The sequence below is a fragment of the Aquila chrysaetos genome, chromosome 3 (assembly GCF_900496995.4).
Source record: "Aquila chrysaetos chrysaetos chromosome 3, bAquChr1.4, whole genome shotgun sequence".
In the NCBI taxonomy this organism is placed as follows: Eukaryota; Metazoa; Chordata; class Aves; order Accipitriformes; family Accipitridae; genus Aquila; species Aquila chrysaetos.
The window spans coordinates 34,809,738-34,836,934 of NC_044006.1; the positions used below are offsets into that span (position 1 = coordinate 34,809,738).

The following is a 27,197-nucleotide window of genomic DNA, read 5'->3' on the forward strand; positions in this document are numbered from 1 at the left end:
CCAGGCTTGCTTTCCAGAGGTTGAAAACGTAGCAGATTTTCATAGTGGGATAACAGAACAGTCACTGTCCTTAAAAAAAACATTTCACCATCCACCTTAAGTTTCTTCTTTTTTAAATACATACAGGGAAACAACTAATTTTCCACTAACTGATTCGGAATATTTTTGTTTTCCAAAATGCTTGAACTGAGGAGCCAAGAGCAAGTACATGTGTAGGAAACTTTAGTCCACAGAAGCTACTTTAAGGTGGTTAGTTTAGAGGTGAATGCCACTTAAGTTTGCCTAACAAGGCAAAATGCTACACATGTTTTCAGGTTTTCATTCACAAGCACTCCCTAGTCCTCCAGCCAATCTGCTAATAGCAGAAGCAACAATATTATTGATTATTCCACTAAAAGGCACAGAATAAAGGGCAAGGACTAACCTGCAACATTAACTTAAGTACTTTCACATGTAAGTGTCTCAAAGTCTGATTTGAATTTCCTACTTGAATTGCTTTAAAGCAGTACTGGTTTTGTGGTGAAACAGTACTCAAATAAGTAAAATTTTGCACCTCCTGATAGAAAAGTAACAAATCCTACTACTAAATTTTCTTTTTTTTTTTTAAATCAGGGCATTGAGGTTACCATGTGAGTAAGGTTTCCAAGTACAGCCTTTCCTTACTTGTAAAGAAATTTTTTTATTTCAAAATGCTTCAAAAGATATTCCAAAATAGTAATATAAAGTTTTACAGACTCTCTCTAGTGAAGCCATTTACACATTTAAGAGTTCTACAATTAAGCAGCTTCAAGTATCAGTATACAAAAGATCCTTTGAATGCCCCTTTTTAAATAGGGACTTGCTTATACTTCCGTTTCTGCAAGAAGTGACCTGCATGTGACATACCTAGCTTAGTTGTTTGCTCACCTCTATCCGTAATAATTTTGCAAGTGTGGTCACTCGCTCAATCCTTAAGTGTGGAAGCTTATATAATCATCTTCATTCTGACAGAGGAAAGCAGGGGAGGCTACTGCTCTCAATGATTTTGCCTTCAGCATGCCTTCTCCCATTCTTAGGGAAGGTCTAGATCAGATGACTTTTTCCTCTGGAGTGAAAACAGTCAGTCTAGGCCACACAGGGGCATGGGGCATCCATCTCTTCTGGCAACGTAGACTTGAAAATGAGTCACAATATAGGCAAAAGTACTATCAGGCTGTCATATGACTCAACATTTTCATGAAAAAGATAAATCAAATTGGTCCAAGAAGCTGTTCCCTTCTGCATTTGCCACCCTTCTCTTCTAGTAAGAGCATCAAAAGCATCTCCATACACCCTCAGCTCCAGATGACAAATAGACCAATTTTAATGTATACCCAATTTGTGATCAGTTAATACAACTTAAATTATTCACCCTTAAGTTTTTATGTAGCTGGCAACACATAACTAGACACAAGCTTTAAATTCCAAAAGACCATTTGTAAATTGGTAACAAAATCTCAGGTCCAGACAGAACAGACCTTTGCAACTTTCCTTGCAAAGTGTGACAGCATGTGTTGCAACTGTAATTACAGCAAATTAAAAAATTGACATTTAAGTTCAGAGATTATTTTATTCTCCATTCATATCATTTTGTGTATTTCAGTTATAGTCCACACAGAGGGGTACAGATGATTTAAGTCTGTTTAAATCAAGTCAAATCAAAGTTGGATATAAAATTTGAAAAGTTCACTTTAAGTTGTAACTACACATTTGAAGTAAGCTTCTGTCTTTTCTTCTTAATTCCAGTTGCTCTGTATTCTTCTCTTTGCTTCAAATATTCTGTTTTGCATTCTTCATAGAACAATGGATCAGAATAGCTACAAGACAGACAAAAACATAATACTGTTTTTCATCTTGGAATATAGAACAGATATTGCATCAATAACACTCATAACTGATCTTCCTTTCACACCCAAAGAAAATTTGCCTGCCTTCAATAATAAAATACCTTTTTTTATAAAGTACATAAGTGTTAAAAAGTTATCTTGTAAACTCTAAACACTGAGTTGGTTTGCCTTCTCGTGATACTGCTCTCTCTTGAGGCACAGTCCTTTTCAAGCCTCTACAGTGAAGCCATGAAGAGGAAAGGTAGAAAAAGGGAAAGACATTTGGTATTTCAGTTCAGCTAAATAATTTGTTGTTATTTCCCGTTAGTTTCCTCAGCATGGGAATCTGCTGGAGTACACTTACATTTTTTATGCACCCAAGCAACTACTGGGAACAGGTTCAAGTGTGTGTCTCAAACAATAAACATGTAGGTCCTTGATCATTAAATTCAATTCATTTGGCTCATAACTTTAAGTATAATTATTCAAGCACTAAACATTTTTTTTCAGTAGAATTTTGTTTGTGTGTTGTTTTGGTTTGGTTTGATTTTTAAAAAAGGCAAAGGTACAAATAAAACTGAGTAACTCCAGCAAGTTCTCACTGCAGTTAGGCCTGAACTTCTGCCTCGCTGCATATGTTTTTTCATTAGTTCCCAAATACTGGAGAATAACTATCACTAGTTCAAAGGCATTTAATCTTAATCTCTGGTTTAACAGGGCAGGACACACATTGCACCAAAAAGCAAACCAGCCGAGTCAAACTCAAAAAATCCCCAACGCCTCACCCTGTGAAATTCAAGAATCTAACACTTCAGCCTGATGGCACTGGGGATAAATTCTGACTTCCAAAAGAGACGTTTCAAATCCACCATGGCATCAAGTTGACCTCTCTAATATCGCACAGTTTCCCATTGCTGCTGCTATTGCTGTTCACAACAGCAGGACACTGTCAGGACAAAGACTAAATCTTAAAAAACAGTTCAAGCAGCAAAATCAAAACAAACTTATCCTGTCTCACTAACAGGGTATGAAGGTGCTTCTACTGCTCACCCCCATCCCCACATATGTCATTCAGCATAGTGAATACAAAGCTATGTGTTGTCTGGGCTGAAAATCTAGATCCGTCACCATTTAAATCAAGAAAGGAGTCTTTATAGCCATAGGACAGCTTTATTAAGGAAATAAAATCTTGTCAGGTAGGGCCCTGACCAACATGGTTTTTAACAAAGCAAAGATACAATTTTCAGAAAATACGTCAAAGTCACTAACCTTGCATAAGCCTTTTGAGAAGACTTAAGATTTCTACTCATTTCTAGATTAGTATAGGCCACGCAACAAAAAAAACCAACAAAAACTCGTGAGGGACTTACTAGCCAACCAGACAGTCTTTCAGTGCTGTGTTCTCTTGCCGACACTTCACCACCATAAGAAGACCAGTTTCTTGACAGCATTTAGTAAATGCTGGAAAAAAAGAAGAAAAAACACAAACTAAATTAAAGTTAAAAAAATGACCATTGGTAAAAAAATTCTCCTATGTGTATACTATGCCATTTAAGAAAACCTCACAGACCAGATGTGATTTATTATTAATATAACCATAGTTGGCCTGAAGTCTCACATTGTTTGTAAGGTCTCTGTCACTTGTTTAGCAACAAGATTTTAATTGGGATTCTCCCCTCATATCACATAACACGTTCACACGCATACTGCTGTTGCTAATACCAACAAATTTCTGAAGTTATTCTTGCAGCAAATCCATGATTCTTGTGCCTGCTTTTCATACCGACTACTCAGGGCTATCACAGCAAAACAAAAAATGAGGTAAGCCAGGGTTGTTAGCATTTCCTCTACAATGAAAGCTTTTGAAATTATGGAAGCACGTTTGTATCTACAAATGAAGAGGGCAGTAATGTTGACAGCAACAACTGTCTCAAAGAAATCGACTGGCATTTCACCTCCTGTGAAGGTTCCCTTGGGACAGGAGATAAGAAACTGTGTGGTCATGGTTCTTTCCTGGCATTTCCAAAAATGTCTCCTGGGAGTGCAAGGAGAAAGCCAGCAGCTTATCTATCAGCTGGGAGTGCCAGGTTGTACTCCACCACTATACTGCTCCAAGAAGGACTTCTATCTTCTCTGTATCTTCTCTGCGTTGTGTAGTGGCCTGTAGCTGTTCTTCAATACGGAGTTTCTTCAAAGTCCAAATGGCTAGTAAAGAGCAATGCCCACAAAAATATTAATGATCATCTACCTTTCTGGGATCATGACCTCTGGCAGAACAAGGGAATATAAAAGGGGGAAGAGACAATGATCTGTCTCTTCCCAATCTGTTTGCTCAATGAAGTAAAAGTACCCGGTCAGTCTTAAGGGTCTTGAGACTTAAAAACAAGTCAGTGAGATGCTAGATACTGAAACAGAACAGCAAAGTCATGGTTAAGAGTGTGGTTTTTATCTGGGAGTAACTAAAATTATGCCTCGTTGTTACCAGCACCCTGTACAGATGTTTCACTAAATAGTAACTCTAGATAAGAATTAGCTGTTATTCCTATCAGGAGATTTCAAACTATTTTGTTATAAGGGGTCTGAGTTAGTAATCATCTGCATTTAATAAGTGAAAGAGAGGGAGAGAGAAAGCCAATTGTCCAAGATCAACCAGTAGCCAGGTAAAGAACAAAGTCAAATCTACTGTGTCCCCTTCCAGAACTCCATCCATTTCTACTCTTCTGACCTTTTCCTGGTAGTGATTTTAATATCCAGCAAATTTAGGGCATACAGAAATTGTTATATCCTTGTACATCTTTTGCAAAACTTACAGCTAATCCAGTAACATCAAAACTTAATGATGCTACATCATACAAAGGGTAAATCACATCATCTATACTCAGCGTATATGTACACCGAGTATGTTTACATACATTAAGTATATGCACATTGAGTATCATATGTGTATATATATGCTCAATGCATTGCTCTTACTCTGTTTTGTGCAAAAACTTGTACTTCGTGTACTCGCACTAGACTCTTCCACTTTTTGTACACAGCGATCAGATACAAAAATTGCTATTTCTGTAAATATTACGTATCACTTCCGTTCTTGAAGATTACTGTATAGATACACCTCTGAAGTCATGCTGGGCATCAAAAAGGCACCTCAAGCACCTGGAACGTATTGACCATGTGAAAATATGGGCATGACTGTCAAACATATCAACTGTAGCACAGTCCTGTACCTGTCCTTGTATGTTTTCAAGACATTTAGCTGAAGTTTCAGATTTGCATACTAAGTAACTGTTGATCCTATATGATGATGTGATGTCCATTACATCAAAACTTAGAAGAAAACAGAGATTTGTGCCTATAAAAGCAGCAATCTTGTCCTTCACTCACAGCAGATGCCCACTGAAATGAGCATTAAGCAATCGCAGACCTCAGTGGAACCAAATCCACCTTCTAGTATCCTGGACACTACTGGCAAGACTTTAAAGGAAAAAGTGATCCAACAGCTGCAAGCAACCCCTATATGCGGCTAATCTGTTTGCCCATGGCTATATTAATTAGGCTTTTGATAAAATCAGTGTTTGCTGAAAGTGTTGATGACAGTCTTAAAGTGTCCTTACACTGCCAAACTTACATATATCTTTGCAAAACTTTGCAGAGAATTGACATCTTCTCTACTTTGAACATATTATTTATGAACACTTAAAACATGCCTCAACACAGCACCTAACCTTAAACACTGGTAACATCACCATACTCTGCCTGAAAATGTATCAGATGAAAGTATGCAAAAAAATGGGTTGAAATTAACCAGTTAATTACCAGTTGGGAAGACACTGTAACCTGTGCTTAAAGGTATCTATTAACAACCATACTCAATTTCTAAGATCTCATTTGGTATGTGTTTTAGTTTTAGACCTAAAATCATCCAAATACATATCCACAACTTTAAGGATACTTCTGGATAGCTGACGTTTACGAAGCAGTGTAAGCTCAGAACAATATGAGAAATATCAGGTTATCAAAATATTTCTTTGGTTTTAAAGGTTAATCTGACGTTTCTTCTGTTCTTTCCTGGACTGTTTACATTGAATGTCCCTACATCAGCACCTCAGAAAAATCATACCTATTATCACATTTCTAGAAATGTCCTTTGTTTTTTCTGGGAAAAACATCAGAAGCCTTTGAAAGCTTATGGTTTGTCTAGTGACCAGTTCGATTTCTACTCTCTGCAGACACTTCCTTAAGTGCTGTGCTGGTTTTTTTGTAGTAATCATTCCTTCTGGAAGCTGTGAAGTAAAAAAACCACTGAAGACAACAGGAGGTCCCTCTCACTTGTTAGCTCACCAGTCTTGATTGGTTACAGGCATGATGTCCCAGTGAACAAAACCTGAACTGCAATTGCAAGCATTCCCTGGCTTCAGAAGGCCCCGCTTGCGGTACATGGCCAGGCACTGCTGCAAAGTGATAAAACTGCTTCCAGCTATCTAGCTTTAATGTCACTGATGCTTAACAACAGAGGGGGAAAAAAGGAGCAGGTTAAAGCATATTGGGCGTCCTCATATAAGCACACAAAACTTGATTATCCCTCTCTTCTCTTACTTCTGGCACTTTAAAATCCTTTTGGCAGAGGCGTAAGGAATGTGCTGCAAGATAGGTTTAGCTATAAACGTTTACCAGAAACCATGCAGGAGTCTGGAGCATGTTGTTTTATTTTTAATTATGCTCTGTGTTGCTCACAACCTTTTCATGAAACAAAACATCTCAATGTTGAGCAGCACAAAGAGTGTTAAAACTACTGGTTTGGAGAATAATCTCACAAATTGTGCACAATAGTTCCAGATATAATCTCAAACCAAGAATTAATCTCCATAATCTTGACAATCACCACTCATTCCTCACTCAAGCAATATCTGCATTGTAGACCAAAGCTTCAGGGTGCATAGCGAGATACCACAAAAGGAGCGGATACACAGGATCTGATTACAAACCCATTGTAGTTTAACACTTTAGCAGCTACAAGCGGTAAGCAGAATGCTAGGGAAGCCGGTCTCACACTCAAACGAACTCCTTCCTGATATACTGCACGTGATACAAAGAACAATTGCTCTTTCAGAGCAGAATTGATCTTTTAGAAATCTTGTGCATCGTCCAGTCTTTACGACTTTAGCAAATGGCTTTCCATGACTTTTCAAGTTCGTGGCCCAATAAAATGTTTTCTTTCTCCTTGCAAGAAGCAAGCTACCAAAACAGAACCTCAGGCAGCAGCGAAACTAGATGTAAATTTTGGCCAGTCTGCAAATTCATTGCAGATTGTAACACAACAGAAAAATGTTTCAAACAGTAAAAGTTATCCCCAGTATTTACAAATACAAGCTAAATAAAATGAGGGATGGAGCTCAACACAACAGGAGTCAAAATGCCTTGTAAGAAAGGGGAGAAAAAGCTTGCCTTCTGTAAAATGAACCCTGATGAGGCTTTGCCAGGACAGCTACATATGTCTGTCACTGAGTGCTCTATGCACAGTTAAGGACAGATCCAGCACTGCGTCAACGAGCTGCAGGTGCCTGCCAGTTACCACGGAAACTGGCTGTGGACCCCTCTTTCACCTGCAGCAGTTACGGTTCATGACATTGTATCTGACATAGGTTAGCCCCACAGGCTCTTCTCCGTGCCATAGGCTGTGTCTAAGGGGACACACACTGAGCAAAGAACTCTTCTCGAGGCTACAGCTCAGAAATAATTCACTGAACAGTTCCGCACTGAATCGGGGCCAGAGTTCGTCGTCTTCCTCTCGCGCGCAAAGAAAGCTTTGTGATTCTGTTGTAACGCAAATCCAATATGAGTTTTGGGCACAGTCCTGAGAATTTTAAGTCTCATTACTTTTGGACCGTTACAGCCACATAGATTTTAGCTGCTAAAGCAAGCTTGCAATTTAGTACCTTCTCTACATCAACCAAGTATGTAAGGCCAAACAGTATCTTTGCCAAGACGAAGGTCTGCTTTCAACTGAACAAAAGCTGAATAACCCCATTTGAATACAGAGCAATTCAGTTTCGCCAGTTCCCACTTGCTATCTATGGCATGCTAGCATATATTGGTGATCTGCCTATGACGGGAGGACCACTTAGCTCCTACGATTTTCAGGGACAGACATGACAGCTTTGTGGCCGAGGTCAGCGATGAGTGAGCCCTTCCAGGGGCTTAGTCTTCAGCAGGGAGCATCTGGGGTCCGGAGCAGCTCAGGAAAGCTGCTGAGTTTGGTCCCTGGCACCTCTGTATCTCCAGCTGCCCAGGATCCAAGAGCAGTATTTCACTGGGTCTCCCTATCTCAACTTAACTACTCGAGAAAGCAGGACACAGAGAACAAAGGGAAAAACATCTGCTTTTGTAGATCCTGGCACATGTAAAGTCGCAGAACAATGGAAGAAAGAGCTTTTAAAAGCCTTCTAAAATTATTTCTAAAGCTGTCTGGACATGCAGGTTTTTATTTTTTATAAAAATCCTATTCTGAGTCTTTGTATAATTCTGTTCAGATACAGAAGTATACAAATAATGTTGGAGGTATCAAGAACTATTTTTTAATGTCTGACTATTAGTATATTTGATGGTTGATTAAGAACTGCTTTAAGTTACAGAGCACTCTTTTATTAAGGTTTCTTTGATAATTAGCTAGAAGGTTGACACAGTAAAGAACTTCGTTTACAAAGATTTTTACAGTCCACAAAAATCTTTGCTGAAAAATAGTATCTAAGAATGTTTTCCTTTAGTATTTTTAATAGCTTTTTCCCCCAACTCTGTTTTATAACTTTACTACAAGATAATATGGGAAGCAGATAAAAACCGAGGTGAATCTGGGTAACAGTTCACTTATCTCAGACTAAAGACTGGACAAATGATTTCCCTGTCTATCCAAGCAGTCAGAGAGGCATATGCAATAATCAGCACATTAAAGTGTTGATTTTCAAATTTTAAAAGATCAGATACATTACCAGAAAGTTAGTTACCACAAAGTTCGTGGGGGTCCGCCAACAGACATCCTGGTACATACACTTCTTCATTAAAAAATAAAGGAAATAAAAAGCCACAGTACTGCCCATTTTCATCTTAGAACATATTCAGAGGTTCAAGAAATATTTGCTCCTATATGACGAAAACAAAAACTTGTAGGATTTTGACTCAAAGGGACAAACCAAGATCTGACAAAACACAGAGCCAAAGCTCTGCTGCATAAAGATAATGATTTTCTTCCACACCATTAAACCAGACAAGGTTAAATTTAACATTCTTAATCACAGTGTCTGCAGACCTACAAACAGTGGGCAACAAAACCAAAGCACCATATTTAGGATGCAAGTGTTCTTTATGTAGCCTACAACACCCCTCCACCCCCAAGCAGAGGTAGGCTGGTCTCTGCACTGTGCTGCATTCAAAATGAAATGGCAGAACCAGTGTGTTGGACTGCAAAAGTTTCAGTTACATATATGTAAAGGAAAGACTTTATGAAGAAAACTGTAACGCCCTGCCCCAAGCATTAAAAATAAACAAAAAGTTTTTATTTTTTGGTGATTTAATGAAGGGGAACGACCAGCAAGTAGATTATATTTGTAGGAGATTTTTTAAAGTAGGGTTTTTTTACTTTAAGTATTTAAAAATATTAGATACTTAATTGTTTCTTTCTGCAAACATGAAAGTCTTTTCACATGCAAAGCAAGAGAACAACAAAAGTGGGACTTACTTCCAGACAACCAGCTGCATTGGAAATTGTGTTGATATAACAATACCAAGGGACCACCATTATTATTTTCAGTGTATGAACTGTATGTAGCATGAAGGCTATGTCTGAAAGTTCTTTTTTTGCAGATTCAGATTATAACAATACTTGGCACTTCCGTATTGACTCATATTGCAAAGTGTTGTGCAATTCATATAATATTAGAACTCTAGTTTTATAAATCATAATTATTTATCTATTTTGCAGATGTTATTGTACACAAATTAAATGAAATATTCCCCATTATCAAGATAAATTGATCCTCTCAGACCTGGCTCTAGTTTATTTAAAGACTTTACAATTTTACTACTTAAGAGAAAGTCCTACAGAGGTGTTATCTCACCATTTATATTTTCTCAACACTTATGATACTGCTATCACACTCTTAAAATAAAAAAAATAAAAAAAAAAAAGCTTGTATCATGATCCAGACCAGGCTTATGTTCTATTCCTGGGGTAGGTTTTTTCCTTTACACAAAAAAGGAAACAGTTTTGTCCAATGTTTGGGTCATTCCTTGAGCTCTACCACTGAGTGGAGAAAAGATGACCAAGTAACAATGGGGATTTGGGGGGTGATGGTGGAAGGAGGACACAGGTCCCTTCAAAATGTAAACAAGGACAAGATTTGAAAATCTATGTTTGTAAAATGTGTACAAAAACATTAAAATGGACAAAACATTATCAGCAACATTTTATGGCAAAGTTATTATGCTTTTAATTTTGTATTAAATTGTGATTTATTAGCTTGTTACTTTGAAGATTACTCAGTATGCACAGAATAGATTACTGGTGCATTTAATGAGCCAGAGGAAGTAGTAGGATGAACATGAAAAGATTGTTTTACATTGTAGAGTACAAGCTATTTGATATTTCCAACACAGTACAAAAGAAAGCTTCTCTGTAGATTGATCATGGTTCAGTTAACATCACTGAATATCTAATACCTCCAACTCAATTAATTCTCACCTGATTAAGATCAGTCTGATATTCAAACTAAATCATCTCTCCAGTCAAGTAGAAATCAATATTTCTGATTTTACTTTTAAATTACAGTAACAAATAAAATACATGCATCGTCAGTATGCCACGAGTAGCTTTCCTATTCTAGTCTACTATGGCATGCATAACACAGCTGATTAAAGAATTATTCTAATTTGAGCAACAATATATATAAGACAGATTAATTTGAATAGAAGGAGATAGCATGAAATAATTAAATGCATCTTATATAGGGCAAAGAGAAAATTGACATAAAATAACCTTGATTCTTTCAAGTGAACCTCTGTTATCAGATCAAATACTTTGTCTCCACAAATACTTATTTGCTCTAACATAAAAGTAATCATACACTTTCCATTTTCCTCCCTATCACCACCACCCCAAAAAGCTGCTCCATTTCAGCTTTTGTAGCTCCAATGTACTGCTGGGGGCATCTGCCCTAGGGCAGATGATCAATACATAGTAGCACACAACAGAGGACCAGGGAGGAGAGACAATTCCAGGAATCCAGGAATTTTAGGGAAGGGATATTCACTGTGTTAAAGATCTCTCTTCCTCCCCAATCTTTTCCAGGGCACTCTCAGCACGAAAAACCAGCTTTGTCTTAAAATATACAATGCAAACAGAGGATCCTCCAGTAGATTAGAGCATCTCTTGCACACCAGTATGAAATGCTGAAAAGTCACTCGTCTCATGATTGAGAGGTGAACATACAGCAGGAGAGAATTGTCAGGAAGGCAGACAGCACAACTGTGATCTGCAGAGAAAGAGTATTTCCCAAAAAACTAGAAATGGTTTCTCTAAACACATTGCCTTGGGGTAAAGAATACGTGTTATCAATATCCCAGAAACAAATCTAAAACCTTTGCTTTAGGGGACATTTAAAGTTAGAGATGAGAAAATAACATACCGAATCAGACAAAGGGCCCATTTGTCCTGTATACCATCTTTCTCAGAAGCCAGTAATAGCTGCTTCAAAAAATGGCGCCAGAAGGTCTGCATTATGGAAAAACATTTTCTCAAGTGAAGTTTCTTCCTAACCCTTATCAGCTGTAAGCTTGGCTTATACCTTGAAGCATAAAATTCTCACATACCTTTCAAAACCCTTACGATCACTTGCACAGTGGGTCTAAACTGACAAGGCTCCAAGAGAAGAGGAGGAAGAACGAGGAAAAAACCACCCCAATGCCAAAAACACATATGCTAGCCAACATCTAACTGCCCCGGCTTGCTTAAGTCCTGCTGAAGTCCCAACTATTGCAGTTGTGGTTATTTGTGTCATACCATGGATACCTTTTTCATTAGCAAGTTTTCAAAATCCTGCTGCAAAAATTAACTGGCCTCAAAGTATGCATCGGCTGGCTGTAGAATAGGAAATCAATGGCTTATTTAAACTTTCTGTTTCAAAGTTATAAAAAAATTACTGTTTTTTTCATTTGTGTTGTTGGGTTTTTTAGAAACCACAATACCACACCAATTCTGAAAACACATGTAAGGCACGTAGGGATTCTCCAACATCACTTAATTCAAAACAGAAGTAAGTGCTCAGATGCTGATCTACTTTTTATTACAGAAACATTAACAGGGTTTCTGTTGTTTTCAAAGCCAACAATCATTAAAGACCAAATCTCTGGAAAAAAAGAGGGTTCTAAGAAACTAGCATCAAGGAATGACAAATAAAACCAAGACAGACATGAATAATGAAGACACAGTCCCATTCCCATATGATGCAGAAGCTCGCTCTGGGGGCACCTCCCTCACCAGACTCACTATATATGCTCTGCAGTCTAAAATTTGCTCCCATTCGGACTGAGAATCGTAGATGTTTGTCAGAGGTATATCCAGAAACCCCAAGCAACAGCAGGGAAGTACTTCTGTCTGTCCCAATTCACCCACACTTGTCCATAGCAGATTGTTGAACCTTTTCTTCCTAATTTCATAATGAGCACTAAGAGACAGTGAATGAAACTGAAAAGCAGCAAGTTTAAGAAAGGGGAAAATGTTTTCATTTAAAAAAAAAAAAAAAAAAAAAGACTGAGGAACACAGCCTAACACAGTAATTCAAGTCAACCCAATCAGTACAACTAACAAAAAATAGGCAAATACTTAAAACTGTTAACAAAAATATGCCAGATCAAAGTAATTAGAGTTAAAAAACTGAGTTCTGAAAAAAAACCAAACCTTGGAATCTCACGGTCCTTTCAGCAGCTCTCAGTTCTGCCGCTTGGCCAAGGACAGGTCAGCTCTCCTCATTCTACATTTCTGTATCAGTCCTGCATTCATGAGATCTGACCAAAATGACTTTTGGGGGATGAGGGGTGGAAAAATTAAAGTTAGTTTTCGGTTTGATAAGAATTCTGAATGCACACATGAAACTTGACTAGGGAAAGTGTTTTCCTAAGTAAATCACAGACCCAGAGAAGATGATTTTTTCAAAAACGGACACCTTAAAATGTCAAGACAGTACTTTCCTGACTATTGCTGAATGCTGATGAAATGCTGTAGTAGACATAATTTCTTAGTAATATGTGTTTAGTCACTAGAATTTCAACTGAACTTGGACTTCAACACAAATGGAGCTTTGGCACAGATGATACGGAGAAATATCTACATGTTAGCTTTAGTATAGTGGGCACAAGCTTCACCTGATCTGATCTCCCATCCTGGATTTCCAGATTTGTCAGCATTTTTTGTCTGTGTGTGTATACACACATATCTATACGTGTGTTAGTTTGCCCCAAACACACAGAAATATAGTACACTGTCACATTTATGAAATAAGTTCCAGCAACCCAGCTCTTTTAAGAGCTAAGAGACAAGTTCTCCTGCTTCTGACTAAGCAAGACACCCAGAGCACAGCAATACAAAGAAGAGGGTTATGTCCTCAGAAGACAGGGGAGAAATAGCAAGGGCATAACTATTATGTATAAGGCTTTACAGTGACTGTACTTTGTCAAGCAAGGCAGATTTAAGTGCCCAAAGATGACAATCTGCTGGGCTACTCAGGCAGATTTGTCAAGAAAAGCAGACCTCTTTTTCTTCCCATAGAAATTACAAAAAAAAAAAAAAATCCTTTTAAGCAAAGTAAACACATTGCTGTGAAACAGTTTACTTGGGTAAATCATTTGTCTACTAAAGATACTTGCTTTAAGAATGTTCTTGTCAAGTACAACCATTGCCTTCTATATAAAGTTTCAAGTAAAGCACGCCCAGTGAGTACAGCCACCTAGTTAAACTGCACTGTTTTAAAATAACTGCTTCCTTTAAGACTGACTTGATCTAATTTTCCTCCCACCCCACAGTAAGTATCCCTGACATCAAGCATTACCATACCAGGCACTGGAAGAGGCAGAACTGGAACAAATGCAAGTTCCCCCATGGCTACTGTCTGTCACTGCCTGCTTCTATATAAACAAGTGCATCCAACTTGAGCTGTGCAGGGTAGCCTCGCTGCTGCTTATCCTCCCACCTCCTTTGGGAGCTGCTGAGCCACTCAGGGACAGCTGAGATGATAGCATAACAGATGATTAAAAGAAACAACATCCCCCTCCCTCTGTCCCATAGTGACTGACTCCTTAGCTGAACTCCAAAGTTAAAAAAAATACCTATTTATAAAAGACAGCGATTCACCCAAGTGGCAGGAATAGCAGTTATGTCCTTCTACCACACGGTGGAGATAGAGCAGGTCATTTATGTAACTCTCTGAAGAGACAATTACACAGCTATTCCACCATGACACCACCTCTAATTTACAGCATGCTGTTTCGGGGATAATTTTCCCCCCCCTCAGTTCAATTTACTGTATTTCCAAAAGTATGACTTTAACGCAAAGTTCCAATACCAGTGGGGGGTGGTGGTGGTGGTGGTATTATTATTATCATCATTATCATCATCATCATTATTATTATTATTATTAAAGTATTATTTCTCCCTCCTCTGAATAAAACAAAATATCCTCTAAGCAAAAGTGAAACTGAGTTCAGGGTTCCAGCTGGAGGTTGTGGGTGGGATGGGGTATACAGAATAGGGTCCAAATTTCAGGCCTTCTGAGCACTCCAACAAGGATACAAGATTAAAATTAATACACTTATGCTCTTTTAAAAAAGGAAGTGACTTTCCCTCACAGGTCACAATTCATCCTATATTCCTTCCCAACCACCATTCCAACATCTCCAGAACAGGCTACCACGTACTTACCTTAGTTTGCAGTATATGTTTAGTCTCTCTCTTTTTTCAAAAATTACTAGCCTTCAGCATATGCCAGTGTGGAGGTGTGTGAAGAATTCCTGCTGAATGAGGTACTATTCAGCGTTTGTAAGGCTGACAGAACCAGAAGTGCAATTTTTCAGAAAATAATAAAAAAAATTGTGCTCTGTCTGTATTCTGAACTGTATACTGAAGAGTAACTTGACCTTTTGCAAGGGTGGCCACAGTGTGATAAAATTTGTATAATTACTTTTGCAAAAGAAAGTGCATCATTGACTATGTAGGCGGTCAGAATTTCAGACTTCCCTACTAATTTAATGATTTTGAAGAGATTAGTTTTAACGACATGGCAAGAAAGCACACTACCAAAGCTTAGCAAGATCTGGAAACTTGGTAGTAACTATGCAACGTTTATCTTTCATCTTCTGTAAATTCTTTTAAATAAATGACTGTGATAACCAGATACCTAAAAAGGACTGAATACCAGACAGCAAATAATCCAGCCACCATACTCTTCCTGCACCTTTGTCGCACAAAAGCTTTTTTCAAATGACAAAGCACTACAACTCAGTATTTTGTTCAGGTCCTGAAAAACTCTCCATGAGCTGTGAGCACTGCACGCTGCCCTGCAGGAACAGGGCAATTACGATGCTCCCCGTGATCAGGAACTCCCCCATGCCACACACCCTCCCTGAGCTAGTAATACATGCTTTCTTCAAACTTTTCAAAGACATTAAACTGAACAGATGAGGCCAAGGCTATTCAGAACAATGCAAGACTGGCAGCTTATTACAACCTTACTTACAGAGCAGTTCCGTTCTGGACCAAAAGCTTGCATAAAGATAGCAGTCAGCTCAGGTGCTTCTACTCACGGAGAGCAACAGATCACAGAGGGAGAAAAAAAAGGTCCTAAACAACCAACCCACCGTCCCCTCTAACCTACCATCTCTTTTGGTCCAATGCACTGCCCAGGCAGATTGGGCATGGACATCAAGCATCAGGGAGCAGGAGAAGGCAGAACTGATAACATAGAGCTCTGCTGATAAAGTCACTGGGTTTGACAAGGGAGCACCAGGCTGAAGCCGTGATGTCATGCCCAAGCATGCAGCAGATACAACCAAGCAGGTGCTTCTGTGATGCTACTGGCTGTTGGAACCAAACAGTACCAGGCCAAAGCATTATACATGTATAAGGGGTTGTAATAATAGACCTGATTCTATAGAGACATTAAGAGATGAGGCCATTTCTCCATAACAAAGGTTATAATTTTGAAGACGGTAAAATGAAATACTTGTAGACAGAGGATTTACAAACAAGCTTTTGACAAATCCACAAAGCAAAACAAAATGTACCAGGAACTCTGGTACTGTACCAAGAGGAACTGTTCTTCAGTGTAAAGCTTAATGGGCAAACGGCATAAAAATCTATATAACACCATAGACTTTATTGGCACAAATCCAGACTGTGTTTGGTAAAACGAAGCCTCAGGGATGGTGCTCTAACTTCTGACAGTCGACTACACTGTGTTCCTCAAGCTATATGCACACATATACTCAAGTTTGGCAGGAGGTGCTTGTGTAAGTGCATCTATTCTGCCTGCTCCAAGCTACCTTGTTTCTGATGCAAAAAGATTTGAGAGTAATACAGGCTTAACACTGTTAAGAAAGAAACAGCAAAAATAATCATATAAAGTGGTTTCCACGTTTAGAAAAACAACTGCACTTTAAAGAATTTATTTAGCAATTCTTCAAACAAGCATTAGCAATGCATCTGCTACAAAACCATTGGCAAAGGAGACATTTAAAAGTTTAGACAAGGAGAAATATATATGTAGCTTTAGTTTAGAAGCCATTTTAGTCACATTTCTTCCCATGGCACGAGGATGCTTCCTATGAAATATCATATGCTACCCAAACAAACAAGAACTACTCAGTTTTTGTCAACTGCTTTCTAAAGAAGGAGACAAAGTTCATTTCTAACAAGTTCAGTCACAGGATCCATAAACAGGGCTCAAGCTGCTGTAAGGCAAGATGTGACAGAAGACCCTGTGCACTAGCCAGTGGCAGCTGAGGACATTAAGAATTCAAAGCAGAATTCAGTGGCTAGGACACAAGAGAACCTGATGGAGGGTCTTCATACTGCCATTACTGTGGCCTCAGCAGCACCATTCCATCCCCATGTAACCTTTTGTCTTCCATGTCTACTCAGGACTGAAAGCTCTTTAGGTTGTACCCCTACTTCTACATAAGGATCTTTCCTGGCTGGGACCTCTCAGTCTACGACTGGATGACTGTGAGTACCTTCTCAACTGGTACACTGAAATTACAAGAACATAATCTGGATAAAAATCTTTCCTCTGTTTTCTGGGTTCTGAACTAAATGAGCTTCACTCACTGAATGCAGATGTACACATGCCTCCACCACCACAGATTTGTCAGTATGTAAGTTTTCCCAAAGACTTCTCTCACCTTTATTCTGAAAGGAAAAAAAAAAAAAACAAAAAACCACCCAAAAGCTAACATATGCTGTATTAATGTAAAACCCCTAGAGGGCAACTAAGCTTCAATTTCAACCTGCATAAATATTCAGCTCCTTAACTAGTTTACAGATTATGTAAACTATTTCCTTCAACCTAGGGTTTTTTTCCCCTCATTTAAAAGAAATGAATCCTTTTCATTCTCAAATCACATTACTGCTGCCTATTTAGTGTAAGTTAATCACCACTGCCCAACCAGAGACTGAGTTCTCAACCCAACAAAGCTCAAATGTGTGCGAAAGAGAACAATAAAGAAAACACATGCAAGGGCCTCATTTAAACAAAGACAGAAAACAAGCATATGAAAGTCTGAAATCACTTTCTTTGCATTGAAGACCTTTAACAATACATCTTGTTTATTATTCAGCTTAGTATTAATTTATTGCATGGCATCTGTTTTCTTGTACAGCAGGCTGGTTGCAAGTCTCAGATTTATGAATTTAAGTTTATACTGTTGGGATTATTTGCCTGTTTTCCCTTACATACTATGATTTCAGCCTTATATAAGTATTTGGGGACTAAAAAAAAAAAGTGATGAAACAGGAAATAAGATGTCAAATTAGTTATGGAAAATAGTTTCATTTATTCTTCAGTCTAGACTAGAGTCTGGGCCTGCTGCTAGTGGTGAAAGAAAAAAACCTGGGAAGTAATTAGGGCCATAAAAGTAAAGAACCTTCATTTGATTCCAAGTGTTCTCCCCAAATTTTAAAATTGGTAACTCCAGCTGAGCCCTGTTTCTAATGAAGTAGCAGGCATCAACTGCCTTTCCCCTACTTTCCATCAAATCTTGGTGGGAACTGAAAGACACTTACTACCCTGTCAGTCCACATCTGCACAGAACCTGCAGACACACTGATGTTTAACATTAGAGGAGGCACTAACAAATCAATGGGACTCCCAAGCGATGTGGAACCAACCTGAGATAGGGAGGAAAAAAACAGCTCAAAGGAATCCTTAGCAAATGCTCACAAAACCTCAAGGGTTTCTACATGGCTTTTGCAGGAGATCAAATACCCTAACAAAAATTCATAGCGTAGCCATCCTTGCTTTATGCATACCAGTCCAATGCCACATATGCATTAACCATGATAGTTCTTCATACATGGTCTTATCCTCATTTAACATGTGTGAACAGAGACTAAAAATGACTACCAGTGGAATTCACTTTACCTAATTTTAGCCACCTAAAATTTACATGTCTCACCTAAAGCTGATTCTGGAGGTATCTTGCTGTCCTTCTTGTTGCCTTGACACAAAACAGAGTGAGAGAGAGTGCACAAGGTACTTCCAGCACGCAGTTAGGTCCCACTGAAGAGATTTAAACAGGATGACTCGTTTAAGACTAGACATAGCTTTCAGATGACTAGAATTGGGACGAAATGTCTCCCATCCTACATGACTTACCAAAAAATCATAAAAGAAAAGTTCAAGGAGCCTACATAAGTCTCCAAGGCTACTGTGCTACTCACAAGGGTCTCCTCTCTGAACACTGTGGAACAGTATGAAGTACCTGCTGCCCCACTGGAGCTTTGAAGGACTGTAGAAGGGAGAACAGAAGGGCTAGACACTGTTTCTTATTCAGATTCATTCTCTCTGCTTGAAATATAACAAGCTTTAACTGATCATTCTGACTTTTTGCCACAAGTTCAGCTAAGGCTTAGAGACTTGAGTGCTGGAGAAGTATTAGTACAAAACCTGCCCACGTGAAAAATTATTGTGCAATCAGTTACAGTTTGGACACACAAAACACCGGTTACTACCATCATCTCTTTATACAGATGACTACAGCACATGGTAGAACCTAAACTTTAGTATACCAACCTTGTAATCAAACTTAAGACATTGACTATATTATATTAGAAACTAGGAAATTCCACCTGCTTCACATAAAGCAATTATAGTCACTGTTACAATTTACCCTTTATGTGAAATATATCTAAGTAGACCTGAAATATGGTAATGCAAACACTAAATTACTTGTAAGTACTTTTAACACACTCACAGAGGTGATTTTTTTTTTCTCCTCCTTATTAGAGTGGCTGAATTAGCTTTCAGACAAGTCAGGTCATTGCAACTCAAACATTAGGGCAAGGGAGATAAGTAACATCAGATCTAGAACAAACAGCACTGCACTGAGACCACTGCTTATGCCTCAGAGCGAAAAGATTTTGTGAACGACAAGCCTTGGGTAAGACCATGAGATCAGAACTAGGCTGCACTAATAGAATTGCCTATGAAATGTTGCATCGGTTTCCTAAGTTTAACTTGTTATCATTTAGAAGAGAACTTCATTCTGTAGTCATGCCTATCTAGCAGTTTTCCACAGAGACAATAATATGCTTTGGCATTTAAAAATCCAACATGAAATCTTACCTTTCATTAACAATAGCAATAATGAGACACTAATTAAATTCAGGTACATAACTACTTACATATTCAGAGATGCATTTATCTAGAAGAGAATGGAGCTAGCACATTTAACTGAGGTTAAAAAAAAATAAAAATTAATCACCTGCCATATTTTCCTGAACTGATATTTAAATGGCAAGAGCAGAAGAGAAAAAGATGAGACCAGAACTATTCAACTGAATTACTAGTCTGTTGGGAGAATGTAACTAAAGCAAAAGTTGCGAACTCTATTAAATATCTTCTTTCTACAGAAGTGCAAAAATTATTTTTTGGAGTTGTAATTTACTAAGTATTCTCTGCCTAACAATGAATGTTTCTCAAAAGTTTATGCACAGTCAGTAACTAGTATTTACATGAATTTGATGGCAGAGTGAAGAAGACAGATTCCCCAAACAATATTGTTTCAAAAATGCTGAAGTTTCATAATTACTCAACAGATGAAGCATATCAAAATGAACTTACACAATAGTCTTGCTGAAGCAAGAGGATTTTTTTCCACACCATTCTCACTCCCCACAAAGGACTTAAAACTTTCTCAAGCAGTTTTAAATGTATAAAATAAAATTTAAAAATCCATCACATATACATGTATATGCTTTTTATTCTCCAACCAGTTAAATCAGGAACAGTTTTCAAAAGTGTAAGATGAAGACACCTCTATCACAAAGAGGAAGCTGAAGAACCATTAGTACTACTACTCAACAGTAATGAAGCATCATTAGATGTAGATAATACAAAATGTTTTAAACAGGACATTGACATCATTGAAGACACCACAGAAGCTCTGACCTCTGTTAGTACCCTGTTAAAGATTAATTAGCATAGAATCACAGAATCATTTAGGTTGGAAAAGACCTTTAAGATCATCAAGTCCAACCGTCAACCATGCCCACTAAACCATGTCTTGAAGTGCCTTGTCTACACATTTTTTTTAATACCTCCAGGGACAGTGACACCACCACTTCCCTGGGCAGCCTGTTCCAATGCCTGACAACCCTTTCAGTAAGGAAATTTTTCCTAATATCCAATCTAAACCTCCTCTGGTGCAATTTGAGGCCATTTCCTCTCATCCTAATTAGTTAGTTAATTAGTAAGTAATTAGTAATTAAATCTTTGGTTATATAACCCCAAACAGTATACATTCTTTTATATTCTTCTTTTCCATGTTGTATGGAAAGCAATGGTATGTTTCTGTTCATTAACGAGATATATGTCGAAGCCTATATTAAGGTAATAACGCACAACGGTGCCTTAAAACAATGTAAGAATGTAAACATTATGGCCTGGCAGAATTTTATCCTGAACTTCCCAGCACGGCACAATGAATATGCCCATTTGGATCCCTGACAGTCTATGTGCTTGCCCTGCTGCACTGGGTCTCACTCAGCATGCCATGTTTCTTCACCCGTGTTGACTTTTGCTTTCGAAAATCTGCCTCACTGAGGTGCTCTGCAATCTGAAAAGAAATAGAAGGGACCTTCCCTGCACACCCAAACCCTGTGTGAGCTGCATTGTTGGGGTAGGAAATGGGATGGCACACAAGACAGGCGCCTTATTCTCCAGGTTACTGTTCTATAGCTATACCCAGGATAGGTATCACCGGCAAATTAATGCTTGTCCAAAACCTGTAACACATGGGTTTTCCATATTTAGGAGCTCAATTTCTTCAGCCATGTTTAGACTATACTTTTGTTATGCTTCTTAAACAATGAACAGAAGGCACACTGTAAGTTGGAGAGTTTATATACATTAAGAAGGAGCATTAAAAAAAAACCAAACCACTTAGAAAACACAAAGCAAAGAAACAAGAGGAAGAAATCAGGACAGATGAGGAATGACAAACATTATTTAACCAGAAAAAATAAAAAGTACTTTTCATCATTGGTCTTATGAATTATTTTGACTGGGTTGTCAGATTCACTGTAGAAAATTAGCACCCCAAAGGCAGAAAAAAAAGTAATGGGCAACATAGTATAGTATTTGAAGTTGCAGACTGTGGTCACTCTCATTTATTAGATACCATTTTCTTCAACCTGAAAGCACTAGTTCTCCCTGTGAATTTAAATGTCATTTTTTACATTGTGACATTGAAGTTTGAGTTTTTTGTTTTATATTCTCCATACTCCTGAAAACAACTCTGGAATCTCAGGGTCCAACACCTTCCCTAAGCCATCTCAGGGAGTCAGCAGTAGAAACATTTTTCCAGGATGGTTACTGAGCAAGCCTTGTATTTTCCTTTTTCTTTTTCCCTTTTTTGCCTTTTTTAGATGAAAAAGATTGTCCTATTTCTTCCATTCAAAGTGCTGCTTTTATTCACACCACTAACAGGAATGTGCCTAATGTCTGAGAACATCAATGGCTTGATATACAGAGAAAAGTTAGTTTAGACATTAAAAAAAACCCCAAACTTAGAAAACCAGAAAACATTCCTTGCACAGTAAAAAACAACTAAGCATTGGAACAGCCTGTCTATAGAAGCTGCAACATTAATCAGATTACAGGACAAACACAGGCATACTAGATATGGCCACAAGAGAAGACGATGGCCCGAAGTGTCTTCTAGAAGTCCTTTCCAGCTCTGCATTCCTCTTATGCTTGATAAATGTGCTCTCCAGCGAGGAGGTAATTTTTTAGAGCACTTAGGTTTGACAATCTCTTTATAGAATTGAAGGTAATGCTATTAAAGCACAGTTAGACCAGTCTAGATCGCATCAAGAAGTCCTGCTTTCAACTCTCTACGTGCTTCCACATTATACACTTCCTACACATTTCCCACATATTCAACAATAGCATTCAGAAGTTCTTTTTGCCAACATAAGCTGTGCCTCTATAAAATGACTTTTAAAAGGTTAGATTGATAGTCTACAGCCACAGGTGAGATTACATCTCAAGTCACATTTGCAGTGCTTTTTCACCAGCTTCATGAGCATCCCATTACAGCAAAGTGTATGGGATGTTTCTGTCACCAAGAAACAAAGCAAGACCTGTATCAAGCCTGGTATGCAAGTGTAATGACGAATTTACACACATAAGCAGATCCTTAAAATATGTTGTTGATCTGGAGGCTTGGAGGCCATATTTAGTTTATATTGAAGAGGGGGGGAAAGAATGGCTAGATACTTCCTTGAGAGATTCTGGATCACAGACAGGAAGACAGAAGTGCAAGACATTCTATGTCATAAAATTCATACAAGGGAATCCTGAACTTGACTATAAGAAGTGAAAAAAGGCATTTCAGACTTAAAGAAACCTTTCCTTAAGCTCATTTTAGGAAAAAGGTAAGAAGGCAGATCGCTTAATACCATAATTAAAGTCCAAAATTTCCTACAACTATTTCAACTCCTTCCCAATACAGTGGATATCAAGAGAAGAATCCCATTCAAGGGAAATTTTCATGTACTGTTCTTCTATGCTATCTTCTCAAAAATTCCTAATGTTAGTTCCTTTCCTACTCATTATACTATCAGAACGATTACTTTCCATCCCTTACACGATTCCTTTCAAATCCTTTAGTAGTATCCCTCTCATACCTAGAATACAGCAGATAAATCATTTTTCTTGCTCCCTGATCATAAATTTAAAGCCTTATGCATACCTCCACATTTCTGTACAGCTCTAGTATTCCTTGTCCATCTCCTTTCACATCCTATGACCAGTTCTGCAGCTCCTGATTCCTCACGCAAAATACTTCTTGCTTTCTGTCATACGCTTACACTTCATGTAAACGTATCTATCCTGATCTTAGGCAGCACACATTCCAGGTGTTCTTTTCTTCAAGGTTTCTTTCTTCTTATTTTTGAGGGTGAAAAACTGTTGAAAATAAAATTCATAGGGATGACAACAGAGCACAAGTGTTTTATGACCTTTTATTAGCAGCCTTTACTCTCTTCTTAGGCATCAGACTTGTAAGCAGAACACTTGTCAGAGCACAGATCCCCCTCCTCTTTTTCTATGCAGCACCACAGAGACAACTATTGGACAATTACAATAGCAACAAAACTAAATTTCAGGTGGGAAAGAGGGCAATTATTTTTTGTTGCCATTATTAAAAGGACCTGAACAATAATGTACAAGAATGTGATTTTACTCAGCAACAGACATTGTTTCTACTTTTAAAAAAAGTTGTGCATTGTCAGTGTTTTTACCACAGGATCCATTAACTTCTATATCAAAGAATAAGTGCCGGAGGGACAACTCAGTCAATTTAAGCTAAGCAATTTTTAGAACTACTATTCCACATGGAAAAAGAAGTTTAAAATGTTTTCATGCCAAACCATAATGAAAATTTGAGATTTCATTAAACACTCTAATTTTTGCAGAAGACCAAATAGCATAAAGAATACTCAGACCACCACATCTTGTTGAAAGTGTGTTTATTTGCCAAACTGTATTTCCACTTTTACTTGCGTTCCCCTATTGCCTGATAAGGCCTGTGATTCCTGCCCTTTTTTTTGACTGGCTCTGCTGACTTGTCATATTCCACACAAAGATATGTACAACAGGTATAGCTCTGCAATCTACAGGAAATAATGGAGATCAAAACTACAACTCTCAAAATGCACTCCCTCATAAAACCAAAGCATATTAGATGAAACCGCAGCTACTATTCTCATTCCCATTTAGCTCAACTGGCAATAATACTTTCATTTCAATTTTTGTGATTTGGATAAGCAGTTTTCTTTGGCAAATACACTTGCCAACTTCAGGTGTTTTCTAAAGAATGGGGGACAGAAATTTTCCCCTATTACCTTACCCTGCTTATCATACATTCTTTACAAGGTCAATACACTGATTGTAGGCTATTTGAAAGCTCACTCTTCATTTTATTTCTGAATACACAGTAGCTACTTTTTGACCAAACTAAGTTCTGTTTTCCACTGCTGAACCTAATGGTATCTACACAACACATTCTGACTTCAGCAGTTGAAATATAACCTATTTTCTGTGTGAAAGTAACCCCAGGGTAATATTCATAATTCATATACAATATAAATATTTATACACATGCAATGGGAATATAGCATGACTTCCTAAAAGTATTAGATTTATTTACACAAAGTGCTAACTGTGTTACTACTGTTAAATGTAGTATCTAAGGGTGGTTTATAATCCAAAACTGCAAAGCAACTACCCAATACATCATCAAGGACATGCAGTTAAAATAACAGTTACTGTAAGTCATGTGTACTGTCATTAACAATGCATTGCTATGTGCAACTATGCCACAGTAATACAATACTGTAATACTCTAATACATAAGCTACAATATCTATAGGTTCTCATCACCACCAATGAATGGATACAAAAAACCCCTACAGAATCCCAAGTATGCCCTCACTTGCTGGCAGTAAGAATGACTGACACAAAAGAATCAAAGCGTGCCAGTTGGGAAAGAAAACTATGGGTATCAGCAAATATTGTATATAACATCTAGGAAAAGATACAAACCTGGTATTAGTAAGAGGATGTAACAGTAACCACCTTAGCCTCCCCCTTTAGTTGGGAGAATTTGACCATGTCTCCCCTATCCACTAGCTGCTGCCCTATGGACACTCAACCTCACAGATAGTCAGCAAAAGTGGTTCTCTGAAGACTGACCTAAATACCACGAAATACACCAAGATGAGTAGCTACAGGCAAGTTTGAATTTCTCTATTTTCACAGCTTACGACAAACCAACCTCACGAGGACCCTAAGACATGGAACCAGCTATTCAACCTAACAGTATAGAGTTTACCACTAGAGAACTGGAAGTCATTAGAGCACATAAAAGGCAATATTAGCCTCGAAGAGCTAAACACCAGACATAACCCAAACAGATTCAATTCTTCAAAAGTCACAGGATATACATTAATGCTAGCACCCTTCCTGAAAGAAACAAGTTTGAAGAAAGGATGTCAAAGAAGAGACTTTTCCACTTTTCTCATCAATGGGCAAGGAATTTCCAGGTGTAGAAGTCACATGAAGAGAGAACCAATGATCCAGATTTGATGGGGAGTTCATCAGGGAGTAGTGATAGACTAAAGGGTAGAAGAAACAACTGATGATCTTGGATCTTAATTTCAAGTCCAATAGTCCAAGAAATGGTACAAAAGGACAAAGGAAACTGTTTTTCTCCTTTCTTTACATACAGTTAAAGTACTTCCATTCTGCAGATGTTAAAACACCATCAATCCACAGCCTGAAAGAACAGTTTTCCTCCTAAAACTGGATCACCAACTTAACTCCACAATATAATTGTATCTCATCATAAAAGGGGCAAAAAAAGCAATCCTATTGTTCAACCTTCAGCAGTTAGCTTGGTCAGTGCTCTTGTCATGGATATTACTACCATGTACTACAATAATCCAAAAACATACAGGCATCCTCTATGTAAACCAGCATTTGTTAACATCATGTAATTAATCTATGCTGTCTTAATATATTTATGCTGGACAGGGAAAACAATTTGAAATTCAGGATCTTAACCGGAAACCAATAAAATCTCTAACTTGAGAAAACCAAATTGAAAGGCTGGACAAAACACAGGTAACCTCTTGAGGTTGTCATCTATGAGCTCTGAACCATCAATATCACTTTAGTATCTATATACAAAAATCTCTACCAGGTAGGAGAATCAAAATTAAGACAGCGCTTGTAGGATATGGCAACCTGGCTGAAATTGATATTCATTAGAGTACTCTTTGCATGAATAGGAGCATTTGGACTCTGTGGTCTTTATCAGAGCCCCAGCTGGTAATGGTTGAAGGTTAATGCCTTACCCCATTCTGTTCAATTTTCTGTCCTAATTAGTCCTCCAAATCTATAGCTGTGAGCACCAAGTGTCTGTGCTCAAAAGAAACTAATTAATGCTAGCAAATTAGATCAAGTCCAAAGATCCAACAGCCAAACTCTTAAATGCTCCTTGTTAATAGGAAGTGTAGCTGTCAATAACTGCTGTTGGTGACTATAATGAGGCCTCTTTCTTTCATTGAAAGTGATTTCATTTCTCTTTGTCCCTGTAAAAGCTGTTCCATTCCCTAATAAAAAAAATAAAAAACCCCACACAACTAAGTTGCAGTGGTAAAGCTAGCAGTCTGACCCATTTTTTGTCATCAGCTGGGTTGAAATGACATGGAGGGGGGAAGGAAAAAAAAAAAAAATCAACTAGGGTAAGTTCCCTCCCTGAACATTTTCTTCTAAGTCCTAACACTAGTCAGAATACTTAGATTTCCATCACCAACCAACACAATATGCTCCCATATTTCTTTTCTATAAAATCCCCTAAATTAGCTTAGGGTAGTTAAAGCTGTAAGTATCATTAAAAAAAAGACCATGAGATCTAGGATCTCATTTCTTCAAATTGTAATTTACATATAGCTGTTCTCTCTGCCCAGTTTGTTGGAGCAAAGCTCAATATACCATAATCCCTCTAGAGATTGTATTAATTCACATA

General features: G+C 37.9%; 1 protein-coding gene across 2 annotated transcripts in view; it reads right to left on the minus strand.

Annotated features, from left to right (window-relative positions):
* Window positions 1-1,568: 1,568 nt before the first annotated feature.
* CMC1 (C-X9-C motif containing 1) overlaps window positions 1,569-27,197 on the minus strand; it is a 45,180-nt gene continuing 19,551 nt past the window's right edge. For both annotated transcript variants that reach the window (XM_030007969.2, XM_030007968.2), the window contains 2 exons: window positions 3,215-3,305; window positions 1,569-1,835 (listed from right to left, as the gene is read on the minus strand). In XM_030007969.2, the coding sequence (XP_029863829.1) occupies window positions 1,721-1,835; window positions 3,215-3,305 (206 nt within the window). In that variant the 3' untranslated portion in view covers window positions 1,569-1,720. The remainder of the gene's footprint in view (window positions 1,836-3,214; window positions 3,306-27,197) is intronic.